Source organism: Mastigoproctus giganteus, chromosome 14, assembly GCF_048544385.1.
Source record: "Mastigoproctus giganteus isolate SK-2022 chromosome 14, ASM4854438v1, whole genome shotgun sequence".
Taxonomy (NCBI): Eukaryota; Metazoa; Arthropoda; class Arachnida; order Uropygi; family Thelyphonidae; genus Mastigoproctus; species Mastigoproctus giganteus.
The window spans coordinates 47,828,905-47,842,815 of NC_143588.1; the positions used below are offsets into that span (position 1 = coordinate 47,828,905).

A 13,911-nucleotide genomic window follows, 5' to 3' on the forward strand; every position below is an offset into this window, starting at 1 on the left:
TGTAAATTTTTACAACTGTTGTCAAATTTGAGCTGTTACAATTTCAGAGCATTTCAAGTTTTCTTGTGCAGTGACTAATCTTAAATACTCTTTGAACTGACGACACTCATTAACCAATTTGTCGTCAATGTCCTCATTGTAGTGGCATATTATGTGTTTTATGTAATCTTCGTTGATGTCAACATTTCGTGTCAAATCATAAGGAAATTTAAAATCTTTTTACAATGTGTTCTTGGTTGATTCCTCTTCATTAATCTGATTATCAAACAATTCAAAAGTCTAATCATTACTTCTATTTGAAATTTATCTCTTCCTCTTAATGAATTACTGCTTTTAGTATGATCTGAAAATTTGTTTTGTTACAATTCACTTCTCGATGTCAGAATAATTTCTATTAATTTTATCACTCACCTTTATCACTTTTGTTTCACATTCCACTAATTTTTTATCTGAATTTTCTCAGTTCTTTAATAAATAAATTTAAAGATGACAAAAGAAGGTACACTTCATATACATCCAAATCAGGAGTCTGTAATTTCTCACTTGTTTCCTACACTGTGATGGCTAGCAATAACTTTAACTATATACAGAAGTGACTGCGCACCACATAAATATATCCCACTAAACCCAAACTAAATGTATACCCAACTCAACTTCCCCTTAGCCAGATCCCGAAAATTCCAGCAGCCATTCCAACACCACCCGACACGTGGGGAACTGTGACGGAAGGGTAGTCAGAATGGAAAGAGACAGCAGTTTTAACCAATTGTGGTTAAAATATCTTACTTTTGCAAATTTTACAAAAACATTGCTAGGGCCCCTCCCACAGCCTTGGAAGGGGCCCCTGAAGCTTAAGCTTCATTAGCTTCACAGTAAATCTGCCTTGACAAACAGTTGATATATGAGTGGAAGTAAAAATAATTTTGGCTAGTGTTATCAGGATCGATTCTAAGTGCCTCCATTCATTTGGTTCACTCCTCACATGAATACATCAAAAGGTTTGTTAACTAAGATATACAATGACTGCAGTTGGCTGAAGCCTCCTGGAATTGCAGCTAACTCTAATTCAGCAAACCATCCTTTTTATTGCCACTGTTGCATATGATCTTAAATGGTCACACAATGCAAGCTAGCTTTTTTTTTTGGGAATGGCCACCTAGATGGTTTGGCCATACTGTCTCTATTCACAGTTAAAGATAAAAACATCACTGCTGCACCTATTACACATTTAGACCATAAGATGCAGTGGAAGTTGGGCAACTTTTTCCACAGAAGAAAAGTGTCATAGTCTGGAAAAGATGGTAACTGATGAAATTAATTTTCTCAAGAATATCAAACAAGAAAATTAATAATCAAACCTTCAGCTAATAAGACAATTCTACTTGAGGCCCTATATAGAACTCAGCATTATGAAAATTATACAGACATCAGTTTATTTGTCAAAAATAATAATCCAATAAAACATAATGGACATAAAATCTGGTATGACACTGGGGCTAGAAGGACTTATATGAAAAAAGGAGATGCCAACATATACAATTAGAGTGATAAAGAGTTAATCTAACATACCAATATTTTTATGACATAAATCACTATAACAATAGATATAAACATACAGTTCAAAAACTACATAAGCAAAAGTCTCAATGGTCACACAACAAAAACTATCTATATTTTCAATATGTGCAAAAAGACTTGTACAATATTAAAAAAAGAAGTGCTAAATCATACAGGTAGCTTTCTAACTGAATGATATTCAACAGAGTTAAAAATAAATTAATTATATTAGATATCGATTCTGTTGATTTTTAGGTGCATACACTGTATTGTTCCACTCTATATTATATTACCCTCTAAAAAGTATCCTGACTCATCTTAGTTTGAGAATTACATAACTTTCACTCAATTCAATAGCATGTTGGTCCTCCTTTGACATCAATGACACACTCCAGCCCACCTTAGGAAGCTTTCTGCCAACAAATGATAAGACCACACCAGTTAGTGTCTTCCAATCCTTCTAACTTGTTGAACACAGTGAGTGATTTGTTGAGCTACTAATGTGGGACATGTTCATCTGGCCTTCACTCAATGTTCCAATTCATCCCACAGGGTTCAAATGAGGGCTCTGCACCTAGCCATTCCAACTTTTATACATTCATGTCCACAAACCATTCTTGAACAGCACACACACACACACACACACTATGAGCATTATCCCAATGAAACAAACAGATCTGTACAAAAGCACTGCCACTTTGTAGGAAGCATGGAATTGTCCAAAATGTTAAAGTGAGGTTGAGATACAGGGTCCTAAGCCATACCATGAGACACTGTGCCACACCATACCTCCACCTCCTCAAAACATTATTTACAAAGTGCACTCCAGCAGCAGACATTCTCCAGGCATCCTCCATATTCATCACTCCACAGAACCAACTTCTACTGCATGGACCAATTATGTCATTTAATGCACCATGCCAAGTGAGACCACTGATTACAGTTGGGGATGTCTGGATTGCACACTGCCACTACGACAAAAATTGAGGGTGTGGGGCTCCATAAGTAGTGTTCATACAGACCTCAACTCCTACTAATATTCTGCAGGGATCTCTGAGGAGGCATCTTCCTAAGTATCCAAGTTTGGTTGAAGTGAGCTCCATGGTCTCCCAATACTTTGCTTGACAGTGGTGGTACTGTTATTCTTCAATTTCATGATAATATCACCAATGGTCGAATTTAGATGAAACAAACACAGATCTGAAACAAAGAATTGCCACTTTGCTGAAAGCATGAAATTGTCCAAGAAAGACTCGATTCTGCAGATTGCAGTGCCTGGAAATAGGGCACCTTTGAGGAGACCTGAATGAAATGTTTAAGGCTTTAAATGAATTGAATAAACCAAATGCTGATGGCATCCATATTCTCTCTCTGACATGCACAAAGAGAGAAATTCAAACTGGAAATGGTTAATTACAGGGCAGTGTGAGAAAATTTGCCTTCAGGAAGAGGGTAATTGATTGTTGGAACAACTTCTATCTAGTGTTGAAGTAGGTAGTTGGAATAAATTTAAAGAAGGATTGGACAAATTATTATAAGGAATAGGCAAATGAAGTGGATTACTTTTTTTTTTTTTTTTTTTTTTATAGTAACTGATACAACTCCCACAATTATCATTTTGGTTTAATGGTATTTTGTCCTGGTACATTACACTACCATTTGGGTATGTTTGTTATTTGGTTTTTAGGAGCATCAGCAACTAAGGCCATATTGCTCCAGGGATATGCGGTGGTCATTCCCTGACCTTTCCGCATCCTCCGTATTTGGTGGTCACGGGCTCGAACCCCGGTCTAATCAAGAAGCATGTGCTACGCACTGCTGCTCCTGCCCACCTGGCTACAGAGGCGCCACCCTCTGGGTAAACAAAGCATGAAGAAAATAGTTTGCAAAAACACTTAGGTAAACCTAAGAGTTAAACGTGAGTTTTTTAATGCAGAACAACTAACACGATAAGGAATCAAAATGTCTGTAAATTAAATCCTAAGAAATTTTAGCATTAGCATTAGTAGAGGCACATGATGCAAGAGAGCAAGCTTATACAGCATCAGCCAAAAAAAAAAAAAAAAACCCTTCTCATTTCACCCATTCATTTGTTCCAAAAGTTAGTCTAGTTCCGTCTTGAATTTATTTAAGCTATCAACTTCCACAATGACAGATGAGAATTTGTTCCAGCAATCAACTACCTGCTGGCTAAAGGTAAATTTCTGCACATCTATTTGACAACTGCCTTTCCTCAATTTCAGTTTATGTACCCTCAGGTTTGTAATCTGAGCAAGAGGAAGAATCCCATCAGCATTGTGCCTGCTCAATCCATTGAAGGCCTTATACACCTCAATCAGATCACCTCGCAGGTGCCTACTCTCCAGAAAATGACAGGGTCTGAAGCATAATAAGAATCAATACTGTGCTACAAAAATAGTCCCCAGACTCTAGATGAAGCAGCATACAATATTTTATGCTGCTTCATCTAGACTTCTATGCATCCATCAGTGGTGAACAGCAAGAAACAGGAATTGTCAGACTACGTTATAAGTTTCCAATGGCCGGTTACCATTCACATCACCACTGCAAATTGATGTATCTGTTCTACTCAGACACAGTTATGTAGCGAAGTGACCCATTTCCTCAGTACCTGCCATGTTTTGATGGCTGAGAAGGTCACTTACCATGCAACACTGGAAGTATACATATTTTTATACAGTACGAACCAGAGCTATAATGCTCAATACGTTCTATGTTGATATCAATATTTGTAAAAGAATAAGAGAAGTTTACCTCAATATGATAAGGAAGTGTTCTACGTATCATATTGAGGTAAACTTCTCTTATTTTTTAACAAATATTTTTATACAGTATCACCTTCGAATTTTTGCTTAAAATATAGGAAAGAAATTGGTAATCCTAAACATGGAGTTATGAGGCAAGTCAGAGTAATGCCTCCTAATTTTCCTACTCCTTAGATCACTGCCATAAACAAGTGACAGTAACACTGATGTAGTACTACTTCAGTTTTGCACAGTTACAGTTTTATCTAATGGAAAGTAACACCAACAAGAGATTAGAAAATGGCAAAATAATGAATAGCAATAGAATTCTTAGTTTCTACTGATGAGAATCTAATTCACATACTGGCAACCTTCTAACAATAAACCAAATGCAACACAGGCTTTTACTCAGAGGCAATGGTATTAAAAGTATAAATGAAATATAACAGATCATGTGTATAACATATTTCTAGCCCTTCTAAACCACATATTATCATCTTGTAGGGTGCACATGGCCCATATGCAAGTTAGACAGCTCTGATTACACAAAGTAAACTTGTTAATAAAGTGAAAACAACAAAAGGAGACATATTACAAGCCACAGGGGTCTCATCCCTTCACTACAGTGATTGCAAACATCCAAAATGAGAAAGGCACAAAGCCTGTGGACTTTTTTGCCTTCAAGAACAGTTACAAACTCATTATGCAGACATATTAAGAAAATATAAAATAAAATAAATTTGCATTCAATAAATTCATGCCACAAAAGAATAGCCTGAAGTGTTGCTCCTCTCTAACAATGCTAGGCCCTGCAGTATTAGGAACAACATTAATATCAGCAACAGTCTGACCACTAAACCATATCGATTGTTTATTTTGCTACACTTCTAATTTTTTTTTACTAGATATTATTAGTATTGGCAATATGATGCAGGGAAGCAAAGCTTATACAGCACCAATCAAAAAAAAAAAAAAACCTTTGTTTTCCCATTCCTTCCAATAATTTGTCCAAACCTTTAAACTTAATCAAACTACCTACCTCCACAACAATAGGTGGGAGTTTATTCCAACAACCCACAGGGGCTCACATCTGGTGAGTATGGGCTTGGCACACCCAGGGTCCTTAGCTGAATATCATTTTTCTCTTTCTTGGTGATTCCCTTTTACTTCTGACACTTGCGCTCTCTCTCTCTCTCTCTCTCAGGATAACTTAACTTAGAAATTTTTTTTTTTTGGCTGGTGCAGCAAAAGCCTCAAGGCTTCCTTGCACCATATGGCTAATTATAATAATAATATAATAATAACTAATTACTCTTTGGCTGAATGTGAATTTCTGCACCCATTTTCCAATTTAATTGGTGCATCCGTAGCCAGGTGGGCAGGAGTAGCAGTGCATAGCACACGCTTCTTGATTAGACCGGGGTTCCAGCCCATGACCACCAAATACGGAGGATGCGGAAAGGGCAGGGAATGACCACCGCATATCCCCGGAGCAATATGGCCTTAGTTGCTAATGCTCCTAAAAACCAAATAACAACAACCAATTTAATTTTATTCTCACTTGCATTTCATCTGAAACAGTAAAGATGCTGTCAGCATTTCGCTTACTTAACCCTTTTAAAGCCTACATATTAAATGGGTTGGCAAGCACATCCCTAGCTTCCAGAGACTGCAATTTTTTTTAGTTATACCTGTATAAGCTTGTTTTCTTGCATCATTTGCCATTATTAATACTAATAATAATTTACAGTAAGAATGTCCTTAAAAATCTCTTTGCAGGTGCTTAGTTTCAAGATGATGCAATTTGCAGAAATTAAGTCTTCTTTGGTAAGAGTACCCTTCTGTTCTCACTAATCTTATTGTTCTTATCTGCACTCATTCCAACACATCCACATCCTTCCTAAAATGAAGCTGCCAGGCCTGTTGAGTTTATCTAGATATTTATCATTTTGTATTCACAAAGAAGAAAGTAGTTGGGACTTAAAAGCCCTCACAGAACTTTTAAAGTCCAGACCAGGAAGATTCCCCCTTCCCTTTGGTTCATTTCTGATGCCTCCTTATATATAAAAAATGAAGATAAATTAAATAAGTGGTACATATGCCACAGTTAAGAGATTTTGTAAGCAATCAACATAACAAGCATTAACCTATAAAAAGAAAATCTGGTGTAAGAAACTATTCAATATGTCTAAAATTGATGGCACCCAAGCATTTAAAACTTGACATGCATCAGGTTGAAAATAACTAATTGACCAACGTTTTAGAATTTTTTTTGAGTTGAGCATAATCTAACTAAGGCTGATGAAGTTTCTACAGAGCATAGGATGTAATCAAGTAAATGTGGAAAAGGAAGACACTTGCTTCGTAGATAAAAAGAAAGGAATACATTTCATCCTGAAGAATTACTAACTGGAACACATTATGACACACATTATGACAGACTTCTAAGAGTGAGAAAACGGCCTCATTTACTTCTGTAAGTCTTGTTTGTTTGTTTTTTTTTTTTTTTTTTTTTTCAGAAGCATTAGCAACTAAGGCCATATTGCTCCGGGGATATGCGATGGTCATTCTCTGACCTTTCCGCATCCTCCATATTTGGTGGTCACGAGCTTGAACCTCGGTTTAATCAAGAAGTGCGCGCTACCCACTGCTGCTCCTGCTCACCTGACTGTAAGTCTTGTCTGTTAATGTTTTTGTTAATTATATACTTCAGATTTTATACATTCCTTTCTTACCCACCACCTAGTATTTTTCTTGTTCGGAGAAAACTTGGTAGGTCACACTTTTCGAAAATGTGTCAGCTGCCCACCAGGCTTTTTGACCCGGATCCCGTGCATTGGATCGATTGATTTTATGGTGACACCGCAATTTTTGTATAACTACAAATGGTCATGGGTCAGCTGATACTGATTTATCAGTTATAATTAATTTCCACAAGCTGTGGTATAACAAAAGGCGCAATAAATAAACAGATTCATTTCAGAAGATATTTCTTCTCAGAAACCTTAAGTAATTTACAATATGACAAGTATTTTCAGTAAACGAAGCGAATAAATGCTCACGAAAGTCGACCGCTTCAGGAAGCATGTTTCAGAGTTCATCTTCTATGATGATTCAATGTGAATGGCCTTTTAATCATCACTAGTCAGTCTTTCCATTACATATCCATGTTTAATTAGTATTACAGTAAAAACGTATTTAATCAAACAATCTGAGGTAATTTACACTATTCGACATACCTATATATGTGAACCACAATTTCTTCCAAGTTACTATATTGTGATAATATAGCAAAAATATATGCCGCCTACAGATATCCAAGAGGGGAAAAAATTGATATCATAAGCACTCATGTACACAATGCATTGGTTATATAAAACCAACAAATAAATTCCAGAAACAAACTTAATCACAACACCGTAAAACCAGCCGCCTCAACATTACAGATCGACAAACTTGCTTGTAATCAAGATGGCGCCATCTTACATATACATTCCCTCAGCCATCACCGGTATACAGAGGAGTTAAATTAAAAATTCTAAAAATAAATAAATAAATAAAATTAACCTAAAGTTTTGACTAAAATAAAAATTCAATAATATTCAGTTATTTAAATAATAAATTTTGTTTATAATGTACAGTTATGGAGGACAGAGGATGAGGACTTCACTGTATGTACCAGTTTTCCCGAAGATGACTTACTACAGTAGTTCACAATGGCCATGCATTTTTTGGGGTTAGGTGCGTATCGGTTTCGGTGGCTTTTGCCACAGGGCCAGCCGTCGTAGGGAAAAAAAGTTAATATAATTAGGGTTTTCCAAAAAAAAAAAAAAAAAAAACGGATGAAAACACATGTGTTCGATTGCCGTTAATGATATGAGTAATTTTTATTGGCTTTTTCAAAAAGTGCCTGAATTATTGGGTTTGATGCAAGCGTTAGTAGTAGTAGTAGTAATAACAGGAGCATTACATATTACATTATATTATATGATGCAAGGAAGCCCAATGCTTTTGTTGTAGAATAGATGTGCGTAAATTTGCCTTTAGCCAGCGGGTGGTTAATTAGCATTAGCATTAGCATTAGTAGAGGCATTTGATGCAAGAAAGCAAGCTTATGCAGCATCAGCAAAAAAAAAAAAAAAAACCCACTTCCACTTCACCCCTCTGTTCGTTCAAAATACCTGTCCAGCTGAGCCTTAAACTTATTTAGGCTGTCAACCTCCACCACAAGGGATGGAAGTCTGTTCCACCAACCAACCACCCGCTGGCTAAAGGCAAATTTCCGCACGTCTATCCTACATCTGTCTTTCCTCAATTTGAATTTATGCCCTCTCAGGTGATTTTTCTGAGCTAGAGGAAAAATCCCATCAGCATTGAGCATGCTTAAACCATTCAAGGCTTTATACACCTCTATCAGATCACCTCGCTGGTGCCTAGTCTCCAGACACTGTAATTTGCAAAACTTAAGCCTTTCTTCGTAAGAGCACCCCTTTGTTCCATTCACTAATCTTGTTGCCCTTCTCTGTACTCGTTCCAGCAGCTCTACATCCTTCTTGAAATGAGGCCTCCAGACCTGTATACAGTACTCTAGGTGTGGCCTGACCATCGCCTTATACAATGGAATAATCACCTCCTTATCCCTGCTGGAAAAATTCCTGTATATCATTGACAATACTCCATGAGCTACTCTTGCAGCCCGTCTGAACTGCTCAGAGAACTTCATATCTGCCTGCACAACCACCCCCAAGTCCCTTTCATTCTCTACCACTGTCAGTGTAGTACCACAAAGTTGATACGTTGCTCTGGGGTTGCTGTTTCCCATGTGTAGTACTTTACATTTGTCAATGTTAAACTTCATTTGCCACCTCTCAGCCCATCTGCTCAACCTTTCCAGATCCTGTTGCAGCAGCATAGTGTCAGTAGTGTCCTTGACAACCCTGCCAACCTTTGTATCGTCTGCAAACTTGGACATTAAGCCCGATATACCATCATCAATATCATTTATAAATACAGAAAACAATAATGGACCCAACACTGAGCCCTGAGGGACTCCACTAATAACATCAGTCCACGATGAGCAGTGTCCATTGATTACCACTCTCTGTCTTCTCCCCCTCAACCACCCCTTTATCCATAGCAGCAATTTGCCTCCAATGTCACACTGCTCCAATTTGTGTAGCAGTCTTCCATGTGCAACAGTATCAAAAGCCTTTCTAAGATCCAAGTATATAATATCAAAGTTATTCCCTGCATCCAGTTCTTTTGTGACTGCATCATAGTATCCAATCAAGTTGGTCAGGCAAGACTTTCCCTTAACAAAACCATGCTGTGTCCGAGCTATAACTGAAGTGTTGTCTAAATGATCCTGCAGTGCTTCTTTAACCAGTGCCTCCATTAATTTTCCTGGAACAGAAGTTAAGCTCACAGGTCTATAATTACTTGTGTCAGCCTTTGATCCTCCTTTGTGAATTGGGGTCACATTTGCACATTTCCAGTCTATGGGTACCTCCCCTGAGTCCAAGGAAGCTCTCATAATTATGGCTAAGGGTTTGCTGGAACAAACTTCCATCTGTCATTCTGGAAGTTGATAGGTTAAATAAATTTATGGCTTTTAGAAGATTTAACATTTAGAGGAAATTGTTTTGTATATTTTTTTGGGCTGATGCTGCATAAGCTCATACACTTGCTTTCTTGCATCACATGCTACTACTACCAGCCAAAAAAAAATTCTAAGTTACCCAGAGAGAGAGAGAGAGAGAGAGAGAACTTGAAGAGAATCACCAAGAAAGAGAAGAATGATGATATCCAGCTCAGGACCCTGGGTGTGCCAATCCCATACTCACTAGATGTGACCTCTGAAGTTGATATGATGCAAGAAAGAAACTTATAAAGCATCTGCCAAAAAAAAAAAAAAAAAAAAAGAAAAAAGTAATAAATAAACAAAACCACATAGCCTTCCCATTCGCTTGGATACTTTGTCTAGTATAAACCGAGGAAAGTTTGAATTCATTCAAACTTTCCACGGTTTCAATTTATGACCACTCACATATGTAGTCTGATTAAGATGAAGAATGTCATCAGCAACGAGATTGCACAATTCAAAGATTGTGCAATCTGGAGATTCCATTCAAAGCCTTAAACACCTCAATCAGATCAATCTCATTGTTCTACTCTGCCCCCTTTCCAGCCGATGCACCCTTCCTAAAATGAGCCATCCGGACCTTTATGCAGTTCTCAAGATGTCATCTGGCCAATGCCTTAAACAACGGGATAATCATTTCCTTATCTCTGCTAACAAAGTTCCTGTATATCATAGACAATACACGATAATCTATTCTGCCAGCATTGCTCAAAGAACTTCATATCTGACTGGATAATTGAGTCTGGATAACTGGATAATTACCTTGAGGCCATTTTCGCTTTCCACTGCCGTGGGTGTAGTACCACACTGTTGGTACTTTTGTCTGGAATAATTGTGTCCATATGCAGTAGCTTGCATTTGTCAATGTTAAATTTCAACTACCATTTATCAACTCATCTGCGTAATGTTTTTAGATCTTGTTGCAGTAGCTTACTCTAATTACTGTTATTGACCATCCTGCTAACCTTTGTATAACCTGTGAACGTAGACATAAAATCTGATATACCTTTATCAACATCATTAATAAATATAGATAACAACAATGGGCCAGCAGCGAAACCTGGACGACTACACTAATGGCATAAGTCCTTTAAAAGCAGTGTCCCTCAAATCACCACTCCCTGTCTTGTCCAGCTCGACAATCCCCTTATCCAGAACAATAACTTTCCCTTTAATGCCTTACTGCTCCAACATTTGCAGCAGATTTTTATGTGCAACAGAAACAAAATCTTTCTTGAAATCCAAATATATGATATTAAAATGATATTTTCCATACACTTTCTTTGTTCTGCATTATAATATCCAACCACATTGGTCAGACAAGATCGCCCCTTAACTAATCCATAAATTCTATACAGTGGGACCAACTGATGATGCTACCATCATCAAATACTAAATGGGAAGCATTCAAGAAAAAAAATCATAGAAGCTACTACGCTTTTCATACCAACAAGGCGGAAGAGAAGGAAAATACAAGAGATAGATACTCCCGATATTTTAACTTCCCAGATATTGACTGAAAATTATAGGTTGGTCACTCACAGACTAGCAAGACTTTGTGGATTTATCAGATCACTGTTTACTACAGCAGCATCATAGGGAAACAAAAAGAGGAAGCAATATTCTTGAATTGATTATTAGCAGCGATTCTGCATGCATTAAGAACCTGCAAGTAATAGGTCCTCTGGGTAGCAGTGATCACTGCACTGATGCGGGACTTACTTAAAGACATAACTACTGTCAAAGGTAAAAGGAAGGGCTGTTGCTTTAATCAGGGTAAAATTGTAAAATTTACAATTCTATACAGTGGGACCGTGTGATAATACTGTCAACAATAACTTCTAAATGGAAAAGCAGCCGAGTGGGCAGGAGAGTAAGTGCAGTTGCACGCGCTCTTTGAGTGGACCGAGGTTCAAGCCCATGACCGCTAAATACCATTAACATTTGTATCGATGATTTATTGTTAACGTTACTGACTTTGTGGTCGTGCCGGAGTATAAACAAGAACATTCAGGGAAGTAATCGTAGAAGCTACCAGGATTTTCATAAGCATTAAGGGAAGTAATTGTAGGAGCTACTAGGCTTTTTATACAAAATAATTTTGATAACTGAGAGGAAAGTGGAAGAGAAATTGTAGAAGATTAACATAAAAAACGCTTGGTGTTTATTGGATCCATCCGATTATATTAAGGGAGGTAGCAAATGAGGTAAGGAATCTATTAACCATAATTATGACACCATCTATGGATTGAGAAGAGGCCCCAGTGGACTAGGAATGTGCAATGCATCCCCAGTTCACAAAGGAGGATTAAAAAGTGATATAAATAATTGCAGACATGTCATCTTAACTTCTGAAACAGGGAAAATAATGGAGTCGCAGGTTAAAGAACTAAAACAGGATCATTTGTACAGGAGTGCAGTTAAACTTCAATCACAGTATGGGGTTGATAATGGGAAATCTTACCTGGCCAATTTAATTGCATACTGTATGAAGTCTCCTCCCTTTTCCTGGGGGGGGGGGAGAATCTTGCTGACCATGATGAGACCGAATAACTCAGCCAGGGAGGGAAAGAAGACCAAAAACGTTCCTTGCTTATTTGCATTCTCTGCTACCGCAAATAAATCCGCTGTTTTCGGTCATAATTTCACTGTTTGGACGTGACAGTTAATTTCACAGTTCTTTTATTGTTTTTATTATGTGTCTGTGTCGTGGGACGGTTTTCTGGATCACTCTCCATATCTGCTACAAAAAAAAAAAAAAAAAAAAACTTCTGTGGCTAGCTATTGATTCGTTGCTCTTTCTAGGCGACTTGAGTTTTGTGTAAGTTTATTGGCGCGTGAGGGCGCGCGATGTATTTTTATACATGTACAGGAAAAAAAAAAAAAAGAAAACGAAATTTAAAAAAAAAAAAAAAGTCTAGAAAGGAAGCAGACAACCCGAGTTTCTATATTTTGCCCTCTCTCTTTTTTTTTTTTTTTTTTATTTTGTAGTTGGAGGTGCTGGTTCCTGCGTGAAGAGGAAACGACACCTCCAACTCTTCTGTACGATTTTGTCGCCATGGCCGATAGTAGAGCTGGATCTTTTAGTAGAGTAGTTCAAAAACATGCTGGCCGTGCAAAAGAACGGGTAAGCTTCAAAATCAATCATAAATGGTTATGTTATGTAGAATTTATTCAATTTTTCTCTAGAGTTTTTCGAACCCGGAATGTAACTGTGGGAGTAGCATGCAGACTCCGTGGCTGTATCTTATGTATTATGGAAATATTTTGTTATATGTGCCCTTAAATAGTCATGGAATGTTGCGATCTTCCATTTATCCGATACTTCTGTTAGTATGAAATGTGTATATCTGATGGATCTAATGGGCGACATTCCCGAAAGTTTATACCAGCTCGTAATTTGAGGATCATTTCAGTCTTATCGTTATGTATATGACTTGAAACAGAAAGGGGAAATAAATAGCTTCCAAAAAAATCTTTGTGTGTGAACCTAATTTTTTTCCATAGAAAAAATTTCTTCCCTACTGTAATTTCAGCATCTTATACTATAAGGTAATAATTGTCCCAATCATTATTTAAATTGTATTATTTATCAAAATAAATTGTTTGCGAATTTGATAGTTGTATACACAGAGAAGGAATTTTATTATTCCTTGTACTGCAAAACATAACTAGCAGTGACCTATTTTATTCTCGTGTCTATTTATAACCCTCCCAAAATTGCATTACGTTAATGAACATGTGAAGATAAATGGAAACACTGCGCACATTTATTGAAAGAACTCGCTCTTGGTGATCTTTATCGAAAAAAAAAAACTTACTGAAAAAAAAAAAAAAAAAACAATATTCGTGAATGAAAACTTTTTTTTTTTTTTTGCATAATTTTTTGTAACTCCTTTCTCTTATAATTTTTTAAATAGAAAATTGATTTCAAAACAAAACCTTCTG

The 13,911-nt window shown here is 37.0% G+C and overlaps 2 protein-coding genes across 5 annotated transcripts in view; one reads left to right on the forward strand and one right to left on the reverse strand.

The window, feature by feature from the left end:
• Positions 1-7,792, reverse strand: part of Rpn3 (regulatory particle non-ATPase 3) — a 162,128-nt gene extending 154,336 nt beyond the window's left edge. For all 4 annotated transcript variants that reach the window (XM_090389291.1, XM_090389290.1, XM_090389292.1 and 1 more), the window contains exon 1: positions 7,562-7,792. The gene's annotated coding sequence lies outside the window, so the exon portion shown is untranslated. The remainder of the gene's footprint in view (positions 1-7,561) is intronic.
• A 5,167-nt stretch (positions 7,793-12,959) lies between these two features.
• Positions 12,960-13,911, forward strand: part of LOC150075112 (myc box-dependent-interacting protein 1-like) — a 101,295-nt gene continuing 100,343 nt past the window's right edge. The window contains exon 1 of the mRNA XM_090388860.1: positions 12,960-13,090. Coding sequence (XP_090244986.1) covers positions 13,022-13,090 — 69 coding nt within the window. The 5' untranslated portion in view covers positions 12,960-13,021. The remainder of the gene's footprint in view (positions 13,091-13,911) is intronic.